General features: G+C 37.2%; 1 protein-coding gene across 1 annotated transcript; it reads left to right on the top strand.

The window, feature by feature from the left end:
- The first annotated feature begins 1,785 nt into the window (after window positions 1-1,785).
- Window positions 1,786-25,072, top strand: LOC114459743 (serine/threonine-protein kinase STK11-like). The gene is made up of 11 exons (XM_028441903.1): window positions 1,786-1,807; window positions 5,097-5,863; window positions 10,009-10,092; window positions 10,199-10,288; window positions 10,528-10,660; window positions 11,793-11,929; window positions 12,025-12,152; window positions 20,023-20,080; window positions 20,170-20,363; window positions 22,563-22,790; window positions 24,940-25,072. The coding sequence occupies exons 2-10, from the start codon at window positions 5,580-5,582 to the stop codon at window positions 22,754-22,756; spliced, it is 1,302 nt and encodes a 433-aa protein (XP_028297704.1). The 5' UTR covers window positions 1,786-1,807; window positions 5,097-5,579; the 3' UTR covers window positions 22,757-22,790; window positions 24,940-25,072.

Raw genomic sequence — 25,072 nt, 5'->3', positions numbered from 1 at the left:
CTAAAAAAAAACAAACTGAAGAAGAAACATCAAGGTGAAGATTCTCCCAGGAAAACAAAGGCGGGGAGTCTGAAAATTAAATTCCAAATAAAGAAGAAAAAGAAAGGTCTTTCCACATGTCCTTTGATCTCAAGTGGACCAGATGGGAAAAATCACATCTTCACACTTTAGTGCCACACTTTTAAAGGCCCAGTATTATGGAATTTTTCACCCATCTCCATTTGTTCTAAGAACCCCAACAACATAGTATTTGAGGTTTATTTTCTCAAACTTGTCTGTTTTCTGTTGTTTTAATCCTCTGAAATGTGACTTTCTGAGCAATTCTAAAAACAGGCTGTTTTGCAGCCTACTTATGCATATTCATGAGTGGGCGTGTCTGTAGACGTTGACTCCACACAACAGTTGATCACTAGCAATTTTCTTTTGCTATTCACACACTTATTATTGTTTTCAGCCAAAAAATTGCACATTACAGTAAAACATATGGCTATTTAAAGGTGCAGTCTGTAACTTGGAGGAGAGAGAGGACATGGCATTAAATTTGAACAAGTACAACTTTCAGATCCCTCCCCCTCCGCTGCTCTCTTGCCCTGCCTCCAAAGTCCCTCCTCAGGAGAAAGCTGGCGTGAATGTTGCTAAATGGCCAGTAAACCACACAGCAAAACCGATAAGACTGTCAGGTCACTTCATTAAGATATTGTCTGCTACTTTCTAATAAAACAACACCAACCAGTAACGTTAGTGTCAGAAACAAGCTAACGCTAGCCGGACTGTGTGTATTATCAGTCATTTTGTGTATTTTATTGTCATTTTTTGTGTATTATGAGTAGAGCTGCAACTAACTATTATTTTCATAATCGGTCAATAAATTAATCACTTAATCGGATAGTATGGTATCACAATTTACAACAACTCAATTTATTTAATTTGCAGTATTAGGTTAAGGCAAGGTAGTACATTTGCCCAACAGCAAAATGCACCACTTGTGAGTAAATTACACAAAACAGAATAAACAAAAAGATTAATACACAAAAGGACAACAAAAATACACAAGATGAGTACAATAAGCAGAAAAATACACAATGCCAATGAAAATACAAAAAAACAACAAATACACAAGATTCATTTCAAACAAAATTATACACTGAATGACAAATATATATATATATACAAAGTCAAACAAAATGACATTTCAAAACAAAAACAAATTGAGGAAAAACTACACAAAAATATACAGGAAACCCTTTGTTGTTTCCTTTATTAATGCTCAGATTGGGGCCTATTCTAAATGCTGACATGAATGTTGATAATTTGGCCGCTGCTGTGAAAAAAGTTCAAATTTTTCTCACATAAGTGTGAAGAAAAATCAATGTAAGCCTTACATTGCAGTACCCGTAGCTCCCTGTAGGTGGCAGTGTTATGCACACTTGTTCCTTGAATTTTTTTTTAGAATTCTTCAACAAAATTAGTTCCACGCCATTTATAATGTGTTTTATAAAACGTTAAAGTTTGAAACTATTCAATGGTTTGACGATTTTAGTCCTTTTCGGTCTGATTAAACGAGTTAAATGTGAACTTGATTAATGTTTGACGCATTAACGTCAGCGCTGTCAGTGCGAGGGGGAGGGGCCTGGGGAGGCGAAGAGGGCAAGATGGCGACAGCCTGAGAGCCAAGAGTAACACGGAGAAGTCTCAATCCTTTACTTAATTTCGTCACAGCGCAGTGAAATATCGCTTTTTATCCCGGGCGGACAGTGGAACAGGTGAAGAAGAGCTGCTGCGGGTAGCTGTGCTCACGTGGACGCCGGTGAGTGTTGGTTTTAAAGCGGACTCGGCTCATTAAAGCTGGAGTCTGAGCGGCTCGCTAACCGACGCAGCTCCAGTTAGCTTTGTGCTAGCTGCTCTCAGCTGCCTTATTTCTACTCTCACTGCACCGCGCTTATATATTTGAACTAATCATTCTATTTAATTCACTAGTGTGAAGTGAAACGCTTCATTTTCTGAGCTAGCTGCTGTCTCAGAATGATGTGAAGTTTGCCAATGCTAAGGCTAATGTGAATGTAAGTCAAAGTTGGCTAACTGCTGCAGCTGCTCGAGCTTCGTTAGCTGCTGCAGACACTCACTGTGACGATGTTACCCCCATTTAACTATAACTTATGCACTCCACCTCCAAATATGCCTTTATATATTAAACAAGCATTAGTATGTATATTATTTAATGGTTTGTTAGTACACGTTAGTATTTATAAAAAATCATTTTAGGATGCGCTAGTGAAGGTGTTGCTCTGCTTTAAATCAGAGTATTCCTAATCCTATATGTATTTATATCTGAGGGTCTGCTATTTTGTAAATATATATTTGTGTGTACCGTATTATTATTTATTTTTTACGGTATTGTGTTTTTTTTTTTTTTTTTTAGACATTCTGTGTTTTTCTGTTATTTTTGTAGTTGTCTTGCGTATGGGAGTAATTTTGTATATTTTTCTGTTTTGTGTGTGTGTGTTTTAGGAGTGATCCTGTGTATTTGTTTTTATTTTATGTTTTACTGTTTTGTATGTTTTGAGTTATTTATGTATTTTGTTATCATTTTGTGTTACGAGTCATTTTGCATATTTTTCTGTTTTTTGTGTGTTTTTATTTTGTGTTTTAGGGAGTGATCCTGTGTATTTTATTTTTTTCTGTTGTGTGTGTGTTATGAGTCATTTATCTATTTTTATCATTTTGTGTTTTTGTACTTTTATATATTTTATTGGAGTTTTGTGGGGTTTTTGTTGTAATTTTCTGTAATATATTGGTTTTTGCTGTACATTTTTGTGTTTAACTTAGGGGGGCCCTCAAAATTAGTCAGAGGGCCGCATGTGGCCCCCAGGCCACCAGTTGCCCATGGCTGGTGTTTGGTTTAGTTGAACATCCAACATCCTAGGGATTCTTTTTCCTTGTTTCTTTAGCTTTCTTGTAGATATAAGTTAAGAAAATATTAAATGATTCACTGAACTCGCCCGTAACTATTTACTTTACTAAAATTATAATTGAAATTAGGGTTTAGGCTTAAGTATTCAGCCTAAACTATTTTGGTCATGCTGTACATGAAATAATGGAAATGTTTTGTTTAATGGAATGAAATGACGAACTAAACTACTACTACTAAATTGTTCCTGCACATTTAACCTTAGGCCACATTTATATTTAGTTTAGTTTGTTTTTTAAAGAAGATAATCCCTCCATCAAATTCCAGGTACACTGTGTTGGATAAACTTTGCACTGCTAGCTTATAGCATATTTAAGAATTGATCGTGTGTATTTACTTTTGTGATGCCAATGTAAACAATGCTGTGTGTTTGAATAGATTAGCAAGAGTGTTTACACACGTTTCACATGCAATGTTAAAAAAAAAAAAAACACACACACAAAAACATATTAGATCTTCCTCTAAATGTTTTCCCTTATCATGGAATTTGTAAAAAAAAAAAAAAAAAAATTGAATGCATCGTTAAAATAAAATAAAAATGTTTGTTAGAGGAAAAGAAAATGGCACTGCACACATTGGGAATTCATAAATGGAACGTGAATAAAAAGTAAAATAACACAACATTGGCACAATTCAACAGAAATATTATCATAATACTAATAATCATGTAACAAAAAACAGCAACAATGTATGGGCTTGTATTTACAATATTTATATATCATATAATAATTAGTACTGAAATTTTAATCCGTGAATCGCTATTAATTTTTTTTTGCACTCCAAACAGTGCGGAATCTTTCTCATTTCATGAGTTCCTGATACACCCATAATGCTGATGCACAGACCACAACACAAGAAACAGGAGAACCAACGTACTGTATAAACTGCTATGTAGAACTAAATTCATCAGTTGCTCTGTTTATTTCATGACACAGATATTCTAACTATTTCGTCATGTACAGTTTCCATTTCTCTGGAATGTTCTGTACTAAGTGCTGTTTTTTATTTTAATACAAAAACACATTTGCTTTACAAAGTTTACTAAAAATCCAGTAAAGCATGATTATAGCTCAGTTAAATTTAAGTTAGTGCTTTGTGAAGAATTCAATTTAAATATTCGTTATTCATATTACACATTATGTTAGTACTCAGTGATGGAAATAATAATTGTTTGAGCTCATTTATTCTCATATACCAAAATACATTGCTTCTCGTGTCAAGTAATTGTTTGTTTTTTTTATTGAAGAAAAGAGAAAGGGAGAAAAAAAAGTGTGTATGATTCATGCTGATATGGGATCAATATTGGTATCGGCCGATACGCAAGGCTGCAATATCAGAAATTAAAAAGTTGTGTTTTTTTCACTTCTGATACGATACCAATATTGCAGCTTTGATTATTGGCCAATATCAATCCGATATCAGCCCGAATCATACATACTTTTATTACTAATTTTGTAGTGTGAAATATCAGAAAAGGTTTGATCAAGTGACGTTACTCAAACAGAGAACAATAGTCAGCAACAGTAGGTATGAGGAAAAACTGACCCATTTATTATTAACCAATTGGTTACATACATTTTAACCTTCAACATAATGTCTGCAGTATTATACAATTGAATGAATATAATATTTATTGGAGATTTTAGATGCAGTCCGATAAAATTCGATATTCGTTTTATGGCTGATATTGGACCGATATCAATATCGGATAGGGACACCCCTACTAATTATTAGGTACTTATGTAAATCAACTCATGGGGGCATGTCGACACGTTAAATATTAGCGTCCTACTTAAAAAAACCTAAAACTCCAGCTTTGTCCAGTTTTATGTCCATCAGAGGTTGCATTTTAAACATAAAAATCGCAGACGATCAGGATAATTTAATCGTGGAGGCCAAAATTGTGATCGCTATTAAAATTTGATTAATTGTGCAGCCCTTATTTAAGTATGTGTTTGCTCATTTTAGTAAAAACCTAAAACAGGATTTTCAGTAAAACTCCTCAAACAAACAGTTGGGAGTAAACAGGAAGTGTCAGTATTGAAAGTGTTTTGTTTACATAAAAAATGTCCTATTTGTAAATTTCAGTGTAATGTGGACCTGAAGGTGTTCTGATGTTTGACTTCAGTTTCCGGGCGTGAGCTGGTGGAAGCCCTGCTGACATGGAGGACACCTGAGGACTTCCTCTACACGTCGGATGGCTCACCCGACCCCCGGGAGCCGGACCTCCTCCCACCGCTCCACTTGGATCCAGTCCAGCGTCCCCCCTCCCCCATCGATGTGTCCTGAGAACAGGAGCTAGCATGGAGCGCTTAAAGGACATGTGCTATTGATTTTATTTGTAGGTGATAGAGAAGAAACACTACTGTAGAGTACGCCATGCTCTGGTACCTGCACTGATTGGTTCTGATGTTTACAGACTGGGATCCACCCACCTCCTACTTCCTGATAATGGCCTCTCCCAACTCTTGTGTTTCTAATAATTATTTTTTGCTAAAATAAGAACTTCTCGGAGCCCAAAGCTCACTGCTGAATTTATTACTCCACAGCAGAAATCTCTGCTATCTGCAGAACCTTTTTTTTTTTGCAAAGGAGGTCCAAAGTGTGCGACATGAGTTCTGAGGAGCTGCATCATCTGGACTATCTGAACGAGAACGAGCTGATGGAGATGGACACGTTCATCCACCGCATCGACTCCACTGAGGTGATCTACCAACCGCGCAGGAAGAGGGCCAAGCTCATAGGGAAGTATCTAATGGGGGACCTCCTGGGGGAGGGGTCCTACGGCAAAGTCAAGGAGATGTTGGACTCTGAAACACTTTGTCGCCGCGCCGTCAAGATACTGAAGAAGAAGAAACTACGGAGGATTCCCAACGGAGAGGCTAATGTGAAAAAGTAAGGGGTTTTCCTTTGTTCCTTCATGCATGTTTGCAACTTGCAATGTTGAAGAGAAATAACAAATACATAAATAACCTGTGTTTGAATTGAGGATCGACCCGTATGTTTTTTTGGGCTGTTACTGATTATTAGTAATAAAGGAAACCAATATATTGAACCGATATTCATTTGCTGTAAAATATTAAATTTTGGTGTTTTTGATAAGATATATATATATCAGACATGGGCAACTGTAAGCAAGCAAACAAAATGTCTCCTAAAAATATACAAAACGTCAACAAAACTTGAGACAGAAATATACAAAATGACAACGAAAACACACAAAACGCCAACAAATGTGCACAAAATGACATCAAGAATACTCAGGGTGTCCAAATACAACTTTTTCACTTTTGATACTATACCGATATTGCATCCTTGAGTATTGATCGATGTCAATACGATATTAGCATGAATCAATTGTCCGCAACAGGAGGTATGAGAAACTATTCCATTTATTATTAACCAATGAGTTGCAGACATTTAACCTTAAACAGAATATTACATATATAAAAAAATGAATTAATGGTTAAATTGGCAAAAATAAGCATGAAATATGGTGAAAAGAGGTTAAAAGTGACAATAATGAGTCAACATATGTGACATTAGATGGAAAAGTGGTGGAAAGTGTTTATAAGTGCTGAAAAGATTTGGAAAGTGAAAGATATGTGCAGAAAAGGCCTTGAAATTTGATGGAGAATTGTCAGAAATGGGAGGAATGTAGCAAAAATGCATTAAAAATAAGCAAAAATGGGCTCAGATTCTTCAGAAAAAAACATTCTTAGTTTCTTGTAGGCATTTGGGGACCCCTCCCACTGTCTCGCAACCCCAAATGAGGTCCTGACCCAAACGTTGATAACACCTGCTATAGATGAACACACTTCACTGTATTAAGGTAAACCTTGCAGTGCACAAGGCCTTGAAAGGCCCCAAAACTGTAGAAATGAGTAGAACCACAATATTTATATAGTTTTTGAGTAGAAAATGGTTCATAAATAGACTTAAACATTCGTTCATCTAAGGATGATTATAAATGCAGACATTTTTCTCCCTCTGAAATCTGTTGTCATCATGAGCTCTTTGTTCGGTGGAGTCCCTTGAAGGTTATTAATCCTCATTCGTTTTAATTCATGAGAGAAAACCTCAAGAGAGAAAATAGTACCGATTCCCCTCATCGGTGTATTTTTAGACTTTCTGAAATAGGATTAAGTCCCACATGTCGTCATATTTATGCACCATAGGACTAAATATGAGACGTACATGGAAACAGACAAAAGTAAATCTACCGTAGTTCAGAGATAAAGATCTGTTTGGTGCAGCAGTTTCCATAGTAACCAGGACAGCCCTGAGACGATGGCTTGATAAAACTTGTTTTTCCGGAAATATCCAAGTCATGTAGGACATCATAATTCTGGTAAAGATTAAAAGGATGAACATTTAAGTTCTTTAGTGCAACTTTAGTTTTTTACACTCAACAGTTTTCCATCAGATTTGACTTATAAAAAAAACTACAGATTCTTTGCTCTGTAGTTGTTTAAAGCTGCCAAAGTCAATATTTTATTATCAGATAAAGACAATGTGTAGATCAATAGATTAAAGATAATTTACTCAGGAAATAAAAACATGTTAAAGATTGAAATTAGCTTTCAAAAGTTTACGATCTCCACTGTAAACACCGTTTTATTGACATGGTGAGAAAAGTTTGGTGCATTTGAGTGTTTTTGATGTCATTTTTGTGTTTTTTATTGTGTTAAGTCATTTTCTTCTCATTTTGTGTCTTCGTTGTCATTTCATATCTTTTATTCATTTTTTGTCATTTTGTATATTTTTCACTCATTTTGTGTAATCTTGAGTCATTTTATGTGGTTACTTTACAGGCCTCACAAAATTAGCCCAAGGGCCACATGTGGCCCCCGTGCCTCTAGTTTCCAACGTCTGCTGTAGTGTACTTTATAGATATGCAGAGCTTGTCCTTCCTGCAGCCCGTGTGTCCTCAGCAGGTCACGCTTCTTCATTCAGCGCCTGCTTGTTAGCATTCCAGCCATCCAAATACTTCCTGTTTTTACAGCGTTGCTAGGATCTTTGCATTTAGCATGCTGCTGGTGCAAAGCCACAAGAATATTAAGTCTGCTTCAGAATGACAGAAGTGCACTAGTGCAGATGGTTCTACAATATGCACAGAGTATCCGTGTCTTTATATCAGCAGTAAGTGTCAGTAAGTAACTGAGTGAGGCTGAACACGGTGATCCATCCCAGAATAATCCAGCGTGTCAGTAGAAAGCATTCTAGTGGTGGGGTTGTGTTTAAGGCAAAAGGCCGACACAGCTTGATCTAACTGCAGGTCGATGAGGAGGGAACGGCTCCACAAGGTTTCCAGGTAGAAGACAAATGATGTTTCAGCAGCACAGTCAGGCCCTGAGAGCTTGATTTATTACACACACACACACACACACACACACACACACACACACACACACACACACACACACACACACACACACACACAGAAGCCTGTTATAGCTCTGACCTGTCACTGCACCATATACAGTGTCGCATAAGGAGAAGCCTGTATCTACATTCATAGTTACAAATATCACTTTTTTTCCATATATCTCTTCAACTACACCAAACTTTTCACATTTTAACCTATTTTCATCACTTTTTATTGCCATATTTTTGCTACTTTTAATGCATTTTTGCAACACTACTCCCATTTCTGCCACTTCATCAAATTTCAATGCTTTTTCTGCACATTTTTTCCACTTTTAAGACATTTTCAGCACTTATAACCCCATTCTACCACTTTTTACACATAATGCTGTCATTTGTTTTGTTTTTTGTTTTTTTCAATATCTGTATTTTTAATGCAATTATGAGTGTTTTCGGTGTCATTTTGTATTCTTTTCAATTACTTGTGTGTATTTGTAGTTGTCTTGTGTGTTCCTTGATTAATTTGTTATAATTTTGTGTATTTCCATGTTGTTTTGTACAATGTTCAGTTACTTTTGTTTAGGGATGCACCAAAATGAAAATTTGTGGCTAAAGCTGTATAAAATATAAACGCTTGGCCAAATATCGAATGTGGTGGTTTTTCACTATTTTTTTTTTTTTTTTTTTTAATAGAGCATGATTTTCCAGTTTCAAAAAAAGCACAAAGTTTTTCATTTAACCACATTCACGATTTGTCTTTCCCATTATTTGCCAGTTTAAAGTAAACCAATTGTTCCTACTTTTTAAATTGCATTACCCCTCCTCCCATTTCTCCAACTTTTAAGCCAATATTTACACTTTAAACTCTTTTTACCACTTTTTCTCTCCTTTTTTTGGCCACTCTAATTTTCAACTTTTAACATATTTCTGTGGTTTTTAAAATCCCGTTTCACCACCTTTTTTAACAATTTATTTTTGTGATTGTAAAACAAATTGATTTACATATGAAATAACTGATGTATCCTTGTGTCCATTTGTTTTTGTCTAAGCGTTTTGGTCTGGAATGATTTCATCAGGATAATTTAAATGAAGTTGATCAAAACGTAATCAGTAAACCTGCTCTGATTCAGTAAACCATTGGGGGACAATAATGCTGCTCTCATAAATCTTTATGACTTATTGTAAATAATCAAAATAATCCATGTCAGTACAACTTTGATCTCCCCTTGAATTGGAGCTTACACATGGTTTTAAATTACGTTTTTATTTTGACATATATTTTTGTTTAATTATGGTTTTTTGTATTATTTATATTGTTTCCTCAGAAGTTAAAACCTTCTGGAAAAAAATGACGAAATATTTTAAGAAAAATGTATTTAGAAAACACGGAATTTGGAATTTATAGGGCCCTACATACTGTACATGGATTTCTAGACTATTGATAAATTGTAAAAAGAGAGTTTATTTCTAAATCGTAATCTATTGATTGCTTATTGAATTGGCACTGATTTAGTTTCCGTCTACAGAGGTTTGTTAAAACCCTGACGGTTCACTTTAGTCATCAGGCAGCTTTTGTTGCTCTACTCCAATTGTTGTAGTTCATAAAATATAATAATTTTTGGTGTGTCTGTGTGTGTGTGTGTGTAATAAAACGTTCTTGTGTGTTTTCACAGAGAGATTCAGCTGCTAAGAAGACTCCAACACAAGAATGTGATTCAGTTGGTGGATGTTCTTTACAACGAGGAGAAGCAGAAGATATATCCTTCACGTTCTCAGTGTCACATTCCTTTAACATGTTAGATTATTTAGCCCTGTGTTTAACTTAAGCTGCGTTGGCAAACTTTCTCTTAACTCCAGCCGTACGTATATGGTGATGGAGTATTGCGTTTGTGGGATGCAGGAAATGCTGGACAGCGTCCCAGAGAAAAGGTTTCCAGTATTTCAAGCTCACGGGTACGTTTCTTTTTTTTTTTTTCCTCCACTTGATGTTTCTCCTAGTCCAGCAGCTATATTTAGCCTGAGCTTCATGGCTAAGTTTAGATCAGGGACTGCAGACCTTTACCGTTGCACTAACTGATTGTAGATTGTGTGAATATCTGCTCCCTGCCAGAGAGCTACTGAAATAAAATAGCTCAGATGTGATAAATTGTTTTAATCACGTCCATAAATCCTGTAATTGTGGTGTGTTGCAGGTACTTTTGCCAGCTCTTAGACGGCCTGGAGTATTTGCACAGCCAGGGAATAGTTCACAAAGACATTAAACCAGGAAATCTGCTACTGACCACAGACGGGGCGCTGAAAATCTCTGACCTGGGCGTAGCAGAGGTGAGTCTGACCAATCAGCATTCAGGACCATAGTTATACATGTTTGTGTCCAACTCAAGGCTCGGGATGTTAGATTACAGATTTTCTTGGTGTGATTATTGTCAGAATTAACTACAATTACCACAATTATTTTTGAATTATTTAATTTCACGTGAACACTCCTTATAGGTCTTGAATTTTCATTAATTTTCATCCTCGGATGCTCTCATATCAAAATAATACATCAGCAATGTAAAATAACCAAAAAAGTACAAGAAAAATGTTGAGAATCACATTTGGAATTAAGAAACAAAAAACAAATCGTATCTGCTGCGAAAACAATCCGTGAATGCTATTTATAAACATAAATATAAATTATATATTAACTACAGTATGTACCTCTCTCAGAGAAAACAGGAATTAAAGCTAACAGAGGAAAGTATATAAAAATATATAAATATTGGAAATATTCTGAATAAATAATATCAGATTATATATAATTTGAGTAAAATATATGATTCTAATTAAATCCTGAAATGTATAAAAGCAAAAGGAGGTGATGATTGGACATTTAAGTGAATTTATGGTTAAAGCCACCTATTGATTGGATATTAAATACTTAATATCATTTGCAACTGCGGCACATTGAAATTATTAAAAGAAATCAACAGTTTTTGAAATTCCTGCAATTTTCCTCAAAATATTTCACAAAATTTTCCCAAATTGAATAAAAATTGGTCCATAATCAACTACATTTAAGTAAATTTAGGTTTAAATTTACTTTTTTTCAGATATTACATACTTTAAATATCATTATACGTAAAGGTGCAAACTACGGCGCGTTAAAATTATTAAAAGAAATTTAAAACATTCTAAATCTTGCAATTTTCTTCAAAATATTCCCCAAAATTGTCCCAAATTATATAAAGATTTGTCACAAAATGACAGAAATTATAATTAATATCATGCATTGACTTCTTGCTTGGATAATTTATCTCACATTGTTGAAAGAACTCTGATTACACAAAATTTTAATTAAAAAAAATGGTACAAAATCAAGGACATTGAAGTGAATTTAGTATTTCTTGGATATTTTCCCACCTATAATCTGCACCCTGAACTAAAATGTATTGTTTTTCGTCGTGTCCTCCAGGCCCTTCACCCGTTTGCAGAGAGCGATACGTGCTGCACCAGTCAAGGATCTCCAGCCTTTCAGCCTCCAGAGATCGCAAACGGCCTGGACACGTTTTCAGGATTTAAAGTGGACATCTGGTCTGCTGGAGTAACACTGTGAGTAGACGAGACTAAAACTCTACAACCAGGACAAGGATGTTCACCTGCTGCTCACTCACAGCTTCACACTGATGTGCTTCTTTTGTTTTCAGATACAATATAACAACCAGTCTGTATCCGTTTGAGGGAGACAACATCTATAAGCTGTTTGAGAACATTGGGAAAGGAGACTATGTTATTCCTGAGGAGTGTGGACCTCTGCTGTCTGACCTGCTGAGAGGTACGTTTTATTTATTAAACCCAACAACCTGAAAGAGGAAATAAGCCCGCAGGTTTTCGGCTGGAATTAAAAAATAAAATCCTTGATTATGGGCGGAGCTTCTGGAGCATTTAAGACACACTTAGTTTATGCTATAAAATCTACATAGAAGCGAATTATCTAATCACTATCCTCTCAGTCCGTCGTACTCCACAGTGATGTAAGAAGCCACCACAAACCTCCATTCACAGGCAATAGCAAAATTAAATTGTAGTAGTTGTTTCAGCCCATATAGGGCATTCACTCTGACATTTTACAATAAAATACAACAACATTTAAAAACTTTGACTAAAATGTGAAAAGTTGTACTAGAATCAATCAACATGAATTCACACCAAATACATTTGATTTCAGCAGAAATTTTGGTTTTGGGTTTAATTACTCTTTAATGCAGTGTTGTTCAATCTAGGGCTCGTGACCCCATGTGGGGTCGCCGGAAATTCAAATGGAGTCGCCTGAAATATAAAAAAAACACTGATTAAAATAATTTTTTGGGTATTTATTATCTTTCTTTCTCAAATTAAAACACCACACTGTCTCAAACAAATGTAGTCTGTTTTCCCTTCCTCAAGTACACATCTAGTAAAATAACAATACAGTTTAAAAATTAAATAATTGAAAAGTTTATTAAATAATAATAAAAATTGTAATTATATTTTTGTAATTTTTAGAATAATATGTTTTTCGAATTAAAACTCCACACAATCTTAACACAAACTGTATTCTATACTTTCACTTCTTCAAGTAAGTAAGTAGTTTATTTATAAAGCACTTTTTGCAGATAAAATTACAAAGTGCTGTACAGAGTTGTGGTAAAAGTATAAGTGCAAAACAATAAAATAATAAAACAAGAGTGCATAAATATCATAAGAACAGCAACATTAAAGGATAAATAAAAATTAAAATCCAGTTAACTAAAAGCTTTTCTGTAAAGTGTAGTCTTCAGCAGTTTTTTAAAAGTGTCCACACAGTTGAGCTCCCTGAGAGACTGGTGCAGGTTATTCCAGAGTCTGGGAGCTACAGCCTGGAACGCCAGGTCTCCTGTAGTTTTAAATTTAGTTTCTGGGGTCTTTAGGAGACCCTGACCTGAAGACCGAAGGCATCGCCCTGATGAGTAGGGGCACAACAAGTCCGAGATATATTTAGGGGCCTGACCATGTAGTGCTCGAAACTTGAGAACTAATATTTTATATTCTATGCGAAACTTAACTGGAAGCCAGTGCAGAGTAGCAAGAATGGGGGTGATGTGGGATGTTCTAGAAGCACCAGTTAAAAGTCTGGCAGCAGCGTTCTGAACGATCTGGAGTCTGTTTAGGGTCGACTTATTAAAACAAGTAAAAACAGAATTACAGTAGTCAATACGAGATGATATAAATGCGTGTATGACCAGTTCCAGATCTGATTTTGATAAAAGATGCCTCACTTTAGAGATATTTCTCAGGTGGTAAAAACAGTTTTTAGTCAATTGACGACAATGTCCCTCCAAAGACATGGACTGATCAAAAACAACCCCAAGGTTTCTGAGGCTGGTTTTAACAGATGAGCCAAGATCACCAAGAGAGTTTTTAATTAGAGGGATGTTTTTATCAGGAGCAATGATCAGAGTTTCTGTTTTGTTTGAATTTATCTGGAGATAATTTGATGACAACCAGTTTTTGATACAGGATATACAGTCTAAGATCTCAGATAAAAAGTGAGACTCTGAGTCATTAAAGGAGCAGTACAACTGGATATCGTCAGCATAAAAATGATAAGACACGTTTTTAAAACCACGGATCAACCGACCAAGAGGCATCGGATACAATAAAAACTAAACAGGAACCAGAACAGAGCCCTGGGCTACTCCACATGACAGGTTGGACTTATTAGACATTACATCGTTAATAGCAACATTAAAGGTTCTTCCATTAATGTAAGAGGTAAACCATTGGAGAACAGTACCAAAAAACCCCATCTCAGATTTGAGTCGATCAACCAGTATACTATGATCTACAGTATCAAAGGCAGCTGTCAGATCAAGTAAAACTAAAACTGTGTAACGACCAGAGTCAGCGACCATCATCACGTCACTAGAAACTTTCAGAAGAGCAGTTTCAGTGGAGTGGATTGATCTAAAACCAGATTGATATTTATCATAAATATCATGCTGTTCCATGTATGAGGTTAGCTGCTTAGCAACCATTTTCTCCATGATTTTAGACATGAAGGGAAGCTTAGATATGGGCCGGTAGTTTATAGGCTCCCCCGGATCAAGATTGGGTTTTTTAAGAATGGGGTTTATTATCGCATGTTTAAAAAAGCTGGGGACCGAGCCAGATAAAAGTGAGAGGTTTATCAATTTTACCACCCAAGGACCAACAACATCAAAAATGTTTAAAAGCAGAGAAGTAGGAACAATGTCTACAAAGCTCGATGAGGATTTCATCTTTCCTACTAAAATCTGAACATCCTGTAGGCTGACAGGAGCGAAGGAGGACCATGAGCTCACAGGGGCTGATGCACTGCACAAGCTAACCAAGGGAGGAGTGATGCTAGCCCTGATATCTTGTACTTTATTTACAAAGAAATTTAAAAAATTGTTACAGTCCTCCTGTGTGTGTACAGACACATGGGACGGTGAGGGTGCAACAAGATTTTCAATAGTATTGAACAAAACCTCGGGGTTTCTCTTATTTTGCAAAACAAGATTAGTAAAATAAGCAGAGCGGGCATGCTTTATTAATTCATTTAGCTCCATTATCTTTTCTTTTAAATGGAGTCTGTGCACCTCTAGTTTAGTGGTTTTCCACAACCGTTCCACTTTTCGGCAGCTTCTCCTAAAGCTAAAAATAGCTTCATTCATCCACGGACAAGGTTTCCTATTAGAGCCTGGAGTATTTTTAGCTGGTGCTACTGTGTCCAAAACAGACAGACAATGGCTATTGAAGTTTGTCATAAAAGTGTCAACATCATCGCAACTAGCTAATGTAGTTGGATGGCTTCATTAAGAATGCGTCTCCGCTTTTTCACATTAGAAGTAGTCTGTACCAGTGTGATTGACAGATTAAATATGATACAGCAATGGTCGCTTATTTGTAAGTCTTCAATACCTAGATGGTCAATCATTAAACCAAAAGAAAAGACCAAATCTAAGGTATAACCTTTAGTGTGTGTTGGACCTGACACATGTTGCACAAAGTGAAAAGAGTCCATTAGAGACATCATCTCAGCTGTCATAGGACAGGACGAATTATCAACATGTAGATTAAAATCACCAAGGATTAATACACTCTCCAGCTTAACAATAGATGACATAAACTCAGAGAATTCATCTAGGAATAAACGAGCAGGACCAGGAGGTCAGTAAATTAAAACACAGTAAAAAGAGTGTTCATTTCCAACCTTACACATCTGGAGCTCGAAGAAGTTGAACGTGTTTATGTCCAACAGTCTGCAGCTGAAAGCGACTCTGAATAGGAGCGCTAATCCTCCTCCACGTCGTGTAAGCCGTGGAGTTCCAAACACGGAGCAGACCGTAGGACACAGCTCATTAAGATGAATGTAGTCATCTTCCCGTTGCCATGTCTCCGTAATGAACGTCAGATCCAATCCGCGGGACATAAAAAGGTCCTTCAGGAGGTGAGATTTGTTGGCTAGCGATCTAGCATTCTGCAAGCCGAGGCGTAGAGTCACTTCCTCGTCGGCCTGTGGAGAGCTGCGGCGCAGCGGACGAAGCCACCTGTGATCCACACCCCGATGCCGGTGACGGCATCTGCGGAGCGGCGCTTCGAGCGGCAGGTGACGCAAGCCGGAGACCAGACGCACTGGAGCCACGGGCTGAATCCACCGTAATCCATATGTTAACTGACATCCAGGATCAGTCCCAGGGTTTGACCTCTAGAACGCCTTTATCCTCAACAGGACTCCACCACGTTTACCCCGTTTTTTAGCACGCTTCCTCCGGAGAACAGGTGAGCGTAGCAGGAAGTCAGGTACTGACGCCAAGTGAGGATGAAGTCTGGATGTTTGATCCTTAGAGTTGAAGCCCAGACATACATCATGTGAACGATTAAGAAGAATAAGTTCCTGACAGTCGTAAACTATTTATTTATTTATTTATTTATTTCCGACATGGTTACATTCACTTTTTTTTTTTTTTTTTTTTTTCAGCTCAGTGATATTTTTGCACAGAAAACCGATCAGTGCGGCTACAAACAAAAGTTCAAGCAGAGCGGGCAGACGGCAGCCGGTACATGCTAGCGCCATCTTGTTAAGCGCGTTGTTCTTCAAATATTAATCTAGTTACTCTATCAAAATAGGGTCACGACGAGGGCTGGGCGATTTTGCCTAAAAAAGAAAAAAATCAAATTTTTTAAAAAGAAAAAAATCGAGTTGCGATTATTTTTGAATTTTTTTTAAATGACTCCAGACTTCAGATATATTATCAAAAGTGCAAAGAATAAATAAATGTAAACAAAGAGGGGGCTGTCTCACATCGCGCTACGGTAACCCACAAGGACGGAACACGAAAAAAAAAAAAAAAATCTTTTCTTTTTTTTTTTTTTTATTTGCCAAACAAAAATCGTTTTATCTAAAAATTTGATAAATTGTTTTAATCGATTTTTTTGCCTAGCTCTGGTCACAACCAAAAAAGCTTGGGAAACACTGCTTTAATGCAATCATCATAACTTTAATTATGTGTTGGATGCAATGACTCTGCTAGTGACAATTAAAGGATTTGTTTTTGCTTCAGTGGAAACCTAACAAACATTTCCACTTGGATCTTTGAACTCTTATTTTTTGGGAACCTGTTTTGTTAGGTTGTCTGGCACACAATGTTACACAACTGCTTGTTTTTCTAAAATAAACATGAAGTCATCCTACAATAGTGGGTTAAAAACTCCAGTTGAAACAGAGAGAGATTTGGCTTTTAAGAATAGAAAGTTGCTGAAAAAACGGGATTTGTTTAGTGAGACCCGGTGTCGTAATGTTTCAGATGTTTGTGACTCAATTTTTTGTTTGCTTTGTGACTCGTCACATTCACTAATACACAACAGTAGTAGAATTCAGATTCAGAATACTTTATTTTACCCTTTCAGTTGCATCCCGTCCAAGAAACATGACGACAATCGCATATAACTCGGGATGGGAATTGAAAACTGGTTCTTTCTGAGAACTGGTTCCCAGTAATCCAATTCCTAAGAATCGTTTGTTTGCTTGCCTGTCAATTCCGCTTACCAGTTTCTTTTACGTCACAAATACGTGATGTCACACGCAAGCAGCGTATTTTGGTTCTCAACTTGACTCATGGCGGAGAAGAGGAAAGGATTGCCAGCCTCTGGGGGGGCCACGCACTGGCAGCCTCATGTGGATGCTTCACCCACCTTTCCTATAGCTTGGGGCGAGGATGGACAGACGACCAACAAAGGCGTTGAAATATAATCCCTTCGCTCCGTTCTGAAAACAGTCAAATGACGTGTGACGACCTTGATTAGATTCAGTTCAGAAACAAAGTTCCAGCTGGCGGTGGGGAGCGTCTTTCTGCACAACACCCAGGTGATAGAGTAGACAGCCTTGGGCGGCCGACTTTGGGAGGCAATAATGATAAGCGATTTGTTTTCGATTCAGGCTAGCTCAATTATGATAGCCTTGAGTCCCGGGTCTTCCAGCAGTAATAGTAAGTAAAGTAAGCCGCACGTTCAACTTCTCCAAGTTGGAATCAACTTCGCGAAAACGTTCCAAAGCAGCTCCTGCTTGCTCTTGAGATCATTCACCATGAGTGTTGAGAGCCCTGTTCCATCCTTCAGAAATGACTGGCAGCCTTCCCAAAACAGCTGCTAACGTAATACGGACTTTGCAGGAAGCTGCCAGCTCCAATCAGCAGGATGCCTGCTACCATATTTTCAATCACGTAGATGTCTTCCACGGAAAGAACCGACAAGACACACAACTCGCCACTTGTTGCAAGGGTTGAGTGCATATCCAGCCGCAAACATACTTCTTGGACAGGCGGGCTCACCACTGCCAAATTCTTTTGTCAAAAAATTGGTCGATTACATTGAGAGACCAACTAATCATTTCCATGATTCCAGTTTTGTATGAGATGCAAATAGAGGCTCCTATTAGATTCACCAGACAAAACAAAGAAGCAGCAATGACAGATACGGGTGGGAAAAGAGGGAGCAGAGAAAAATGCGACCACCTTGAGGACCAACTTGAGCAGAGAACCTTTATAAAATTGTTTGAACTGAAATACGTAGCAGTTTGTTCTCAAGTAAGCTGCAGATTTTAGGTGGAAAAACAAATAATTTAAACAATAATGTGCAAGTGTGGGAAAACTGTAATCCCTGCAAATATTGTGAAGTTTTGTTGAATTTGTGTATTTGGAGGGAGTGAGATAGTGTAAGTATCTACAACGGAATTATTTGTTAAATTACACCAAGTTTACTCTAGTAATGGCGTATATCCCAATAAACTGTGCCTTCATTTCCATGTGCGTCCAGTAGATGTCGCTCCGACACTGCAGGAGGACGTGTGTGAGGTTTCCTCTAACAGTAGAAATCCCTCCGTCTGCTGACGTAGTTTCCATTGATCTGGAGCCTGTAGCTGAATACTAAACATGCTGCAGTGCTGCTGCTTCATGACCAGCCTCCGATTCATATTTGGAACACAATTGTATGGAAATCTCACATGTTTTTCTCCTTTTATGGAAATATTCCATTACAACACATTTGATTTCATCACATTTTCAACAGTTTTGTTTCACTTAGTGATTGTTCCCTAAGCCTGTGACGTCAGTGTTGAATGACGCAGCACCTCAGAGATTGTCTGTCCATAATTACAGCGTCTAAAATAAGCCCAGTGACACAAAATGTGTCCTTGGACATGCACAGAACTACCATCAGCTCTCTACATGATCCTCTCTTACTGTAGACTTATCTGTGCTTATGATTTAAATTGAAACAGCATCCTCTTCCTCTTTTCTAGTCTGTTTTATCCTTTAGATTCAGCACATTTTATTTTGAAAATTGCAATCAGTGCCACATAAGTAGAGTTGAATGATATGGACCAAAATTCATATCTGGGTGGACGCCCAGAATACCAAAAGGGTCGCCTGAAATTTCTAGTAATTGACCAAAAAATTTAGTTTTTTTAATTAAAATTACAAATGTAATTAAAATTAAGATTGAATAAAATTACATTTAATATAAATTAAATTAAAAATTGAAATTAAATTAGTTGTGGCTTATCGCTCACCAGAGAATTAAATAGAAAATCAATTTTAAATTAAATAAAAAAATTACGATTTACATTTTTTAGTTATCATACTTTTTCAAATGAAAATGCCACACACCATCTCAAACAGAGGTATTCTATACTTTCACCTTCTCAAAAATAAATCTAGTTATCAGGATAAAATTAAATAGAATAAAGTTGAATTAAAATAAAATTACAGTTTAAATTTTTAAAGTTATACTTTTTAAAATGAAAACATTTCACACGATCTCAAAAAATTGTATTCTGTACTTTCACCTTCTCAAATAAAGGGGAGTAAAATTTAAATTAAATTAGAAATAAAATTAAAATAAAATAAAAAATTACAAGTTATACTTTTTCCAAATTAAAATATCACACACAATCTCAAACAACTGTATTCTCTACGTTCACCTTCTAAAATATAAATCTAGTAACAACACAATATCACAAACTAATTGTAAAGGTTGGGAACCTCTGCAATAAAGTCTGACCAGAAAGACAATTCTGGGATAAATTTACCGATCAGTTCTGAATATTCTCCTAAAACGAGTATATTTTAATTTTTTAAAAAATGGTTTCTCCTCTTGTGTTTCAGGGATGCTGGAGTACGACCCTGTGAAGAGATTTTCCATACAAAACATAAGGCAACACAAGTGAGTGACCCCCACCCCGTCTCCCTATTTTGTGTTTACAATGACGCTAACGTTTATATGTTGGCTTTTTCATTGTCTCGCTATACTAGCTGGGTACGGAAGAAACACCCCCCGTCTGAGCCACCCGTGCCCATCCCTGCCAGTGCAGAGAGCAGAGACCCATGGAGGAGTATGACCGTGGTCCCTTACCTGGAGGACCTGCACGGCTACACGGAGGACGACGATGACGAGCTGTACGACGGAGAGGACGAGATTATATACACTCAGGACTTCACAGTGCCAGGTAGGAGCAAAAAACACCCAAAACATAAGATTTTACAACAGCAGAGGTGCAATTATCATCATTAGATTCCGTCTGAGAAGAAGTTTTATCAGTTCCATTTGGTTTCTGTTTCCTGTGACTGTTCTTCAATGTTCATGACTGTGTTTAACCACCTTTAGGTACAGTGGGGGTCCCTGGACTCTGGGACCTTTATTTTTATGGCCAATCCATGAAGTCAGCACAATGATGGTCCATTGTTCTATGATTCTGTGAAAACCACATTTATTTATTCATCTGAATAATATCCACTGTTATCCAGGATGTTTACTATTATTTGGGCCATAATATATAGTCATCTTAAAGATGGAAACCCATGTTTTAATCTGAAATAAAATGGGTTTAAAGGGACCATAAATGGTGGAAAAGGTGGTGAAATAGGATTTTAAAAGCCATAGAAATTAGAGTGGGCAAAAACAAAAAAGGTGGGGGGGGGGGGGGGTTCAAAGTGTCATTATTGTAACAATTAGTTTAAACTGGAAAATAATAGGCATGACAAAAGATGAATGTGGTAAAATTGACAAAAAATAATCATGAAATATGGTGAAAAGAGGTTGAAAGAGTCAGTAGTGGGTCAACATACTATAGGTGACGTGTGATGGAAAGGGTTTATAACTGCTGAAAATGTCTTTAATGTGGAAAAAATGTGCAGAAAAGGCATTGAAATGTGATGGAGAAATGGCAGAAATGGGAATAATGTAGCAAAAATTCATTAAAAGGAGCAAAAATCTAGCATGAACAATCAATTAAAATCAATTAAAATATGCCAAGTTTTGTGTAGTTGCAGAAAAAGGGTAAAAATAAGCAAAAATGGTCTCAAATTGTTGGCAACCCCCTTCCAGTGTCTTGCTATCCCAAGGTTTAGAACCCCTTAATTACACTACCGCAGCACCACCACAAACACATCCAAATCCTTCATTAGATCTGCTGACGGTCAACAGACAATGTGAAATACACAAAATGACAGAGAAAATATAAAAAGATGAAAACAAAAACACACAAAACCGGCATAAAATAGAAGTGTTTCCTGTCCTCCGCGTGCAGCTCACTAATGATCCTAATTAAATAGAGGCCATGACAGCGCACTACATCTCAGTGGTTTAATTACTCTGTGGAAGTTTGAATAAGCTTCTGAGCAAGTTTGTTTAATGAGGACAATGATGTCATTTATAGTCGCTGACAGAGGAGAGACAGCACAGTGTTACTTAAATCTTATTACTTTGTGCACTAGGTCTGGTCTACTGTGTATTTTTAACACATCTAAAGCTAAATTCCAGAAAGAAAAAAAAAAACTTTCTTTAGCTCTCTGTTTGGATTGATGATGAAAAGGTTTTTCTTTAGTTATTATTATTTTGTAATATGGAACAAACCGAGGACTGGGCTGTACAAAAAAGTCACAAAAATGGATTTAAAAAATATAAAAGTGAGGTCGCACACTCTTGATTTTAATAGTTATTGTTCAGTGTCTTTGTTTGGGTTTAGATTTCTTTGTTGCAAACCCATTTTTTCTAATATTCACACCCAACACAGCATAACGTGGATGGCTGTTTATCATAGGAATGGAATCCACACAAGGTTCCTGCTGCTTAACAGAAGGTTTTCCTTGCCGCCATGATGAATTCATGTTGGGTGTGGGATACATATGTATGTGTATATATGCATATGTGTGTATTCATAAAATGAAGAGTCCGTCCTTAAGACTGCTCTACTGTAAAGTGTCTTGAGATACCATTGGTTATGATTTGGCACTATACAAATAAAGATTGATTGATTGATTGATTGAATATTCCTCTCCTTTCTCTTTTTTAAGATAATAAAAGTCTTTAAAACTCAATTGTGATCTGTAATTTTAACATGAAGACAGAATCAATAACTTGAATAGACGACTTGAGCTGTGCCTTTTTTTTATCACTTCCACTTGTTTTCCAACTCGTCCAATCTGAAGAAGGAGATCCATTATTTGTTGCTAGGCAACAGCCACTTTTCATAAAAGCACTACCAGTCAATACTGGGATTCTCTGAAGTGGTGGCCCACATAAAGTGAATGGAGCCGTCTAATAATAGACACACAGAAGCACATTTTTTTTTTTTTTTTTTTTTTTTAATATTTTGCAGTTCTAGAATGTAAACGTTTCACATATTGATGTGTGCGTGTGTCTCCAGGACAAATGGCTGAGTTGGACGAGGACGAGGGAGATGTGGACCACAGTCCAGAAGTTTCTAAGCCGGTGTGTCTGAATGGGACAGAAGGAAAGGCCAAAGCAGAGCGCCGCTCCTCATCGTCGTCCAACCCTTCACGCAAAGGAGTCTCTACAACCAGCAAAATACGAAAACTGTCGGCCTGCAAACAGCAATGACACCCCCCCCCCCCATACACACCTGCACCACCTGGTGAGTGGGCGGAGCTACCGCCGTCTAAATATGTTTGTCCACATTGTAGCGTTTCGAAGCCATGACCAAAATTTCAGATCCTTCCCGGCGACGCCCACAGCTGCCGTGTGTGTGTGTGTGTGTGTGTGTGTGTGTGTGTGTGTGTGTGTGTGTGTTGTGTGTGTGTGTGTGTGTGTGTTGTGTGTGTGTGTGTGTGTGTGTGTGTGTGTGTGTGTGTGTGTGTGTGTGTGTGTGTGTGTGTGTGTGTGTGTGTGTGTGTGTGTGTGTGTGTGTGTGCGCGCGCGCGCGATGACTCACTCGCTCTGAGCTGAAGTGGGCTGATGTTTATTGTCTGCTGCTCATTCTCTCTCTGCTACAGCTTCATGTCGTCACATTTTCTAACATGTGCTTCAGTGGGAATTTCTTTAGAATCAGTGTCCGACTAATATCCACCGAAAATTCAATCAAAGAGATCCTCCACTGTTTTTACAAGTTTGGCCTAAAATCTTCGAAATGTTCTTATTAGTAGATCTATGTCTAATAAAACATCAATAAAGAAAAATCAATATTTTGCACCATATTCATTTTATTACCTTTTTTAAAAGTGGGACTACTTTACCGTTTTACAGCCTGTGTTCCTCCATCTTGAAATCACGTGATTGATGTCACATGGCCCCATTGCCCGTAAACATTCCTGTTGGTAGACTTTACACCGATCTGATCTGCTATATCGGATTGGCCGATAGTTTTTTATTTTACGCAACTACTGTGACCGGCTGTAATGTCTTCATTCTCCGTTCCAACCAATGACGTCATTGTCATGATGAAACTTCCAGTAGATGCTCCTGTTGTTTCATCATCTCATTTACACTGAAGACGTTCCACACCACCGACATGTTTGCTCTACGTGACACGGCTCTATAGTATTTCACTGGCATCTGTCGGTCAGAGCAGAGCGCTGGGTGAGGCACTTCCTTATAGTTTCTTTTTGATACCGGACATTTCTGTCCGTTTTAGTGGGTTGGTGGACACAGGTGCGTGTGCCTGTGCCCCACCTCTGCTATGCACCTATGAAAAGTAAAATCTACTACTCCTGCACTCCCTCAGTCACAAGCATGCGCCTAGAGGTACCAAAACATGTTATCGTTTGATTTCACATTAATCAGTACCAGGTAGTAAAAAAAAAAAAAAAAGTACTAAATTTGTTGCCCATCCCTCCTCATATGATCGGATCGGTGATCGTTTTTATAAAAACTCACTGATTGGTGATCGGCCAAAAAATCCTGATCGCGTAAAGCCTACCTGTTAGGGCCCGAAATGTGACAAAACCTGAATTGTTATATATATAAAAAAAAAAACAAGAGGCTGAGCCCAAAACGTTAAAACTTTGTGTGTATATATATATATATATATGTCATTATTTTTTCCCCTAATATTCTAGTAATTTTATTACATCGTAGAGTGAGTCAGTAATTTATGGATTAAAGGAATTATTGCCTCAATATAGAGCATAGTATCATACACGAATGTGTATGCGTGTATATATGTATAAGCCTCGGTAAGTTTTTATCTTTACCCTCATGTATACAGTGTGTGTGTGTATATATATATGTATATATATATGTATATATGTATATATGTATATATATATATACAAGGCAAGATATTTTTACGTTTTGGGCTCAGCCTCTTGTTACATTATTCACCAGTTGTAACATTTCAGTTGTTTGTTTTTTTTTCCTCTCTCTCTCCTCAGGTCGTTGTTAAATGTTGGGCTCTAACAAGCCCATTGTTTTCTTTTGGAGTGAAGCATTCAGCCATCATTTTGCAGTTTTTTTTCAGTCAAAATGACAACTTGTGCTGCTTATTCTTCCTTAAACAGTGCGCTGACACGCTCTGGTGGCTGAAGTAGAGAGTAAATCACGGACAGTTGAGGACACACAAACCCTGAGGGTCAAAAGTCTGTGATTATGGGTCACAACTGTTTTTATCCTCTTTGGGTAAACAACAGAGGTTTACATTGACATCTTCAACTTTTCCTGTTTTTTTAGAGCAACCAAAAGCAGAAAAACACGTTGTGTTGAATGTTGTCGTCAGATTGCATAACCTTCGCACACAGGTGTGTGTGTGTGTGTGAGTCTCACTGTGTGTTTTCCTCTGTTTTTCACAGGTCGTTCCATCCTCGTCTGTTTGGACTCGGAGTGATTAAACCTGCTGATGTTATTGATGCTGCCCCCAGCTTGGACCCCCACACACACACGCACACACACAGATGCACACAGAGACGCACACACAACACACAC

This window comes from Gouania willdenowi, unplaced genomic scaffold (genome assembly GCF_900634775.1).
Source record: "Gouania willdenowi unplaced genomic scaffold, fGouWil2.1 scaffold_340_arrow_ctg1, whole genome shotgun sequence".
NCBI classification, from domain to species: Eukaryota; Metazoa; Chordata; class Actinopteri; order Blenniiformes; family Gobiesocidae; genus Gouania; species Gouania willdenowi.
This window is presented reverse-complemented; position numbering and strand designations above follow the sequence as displayed.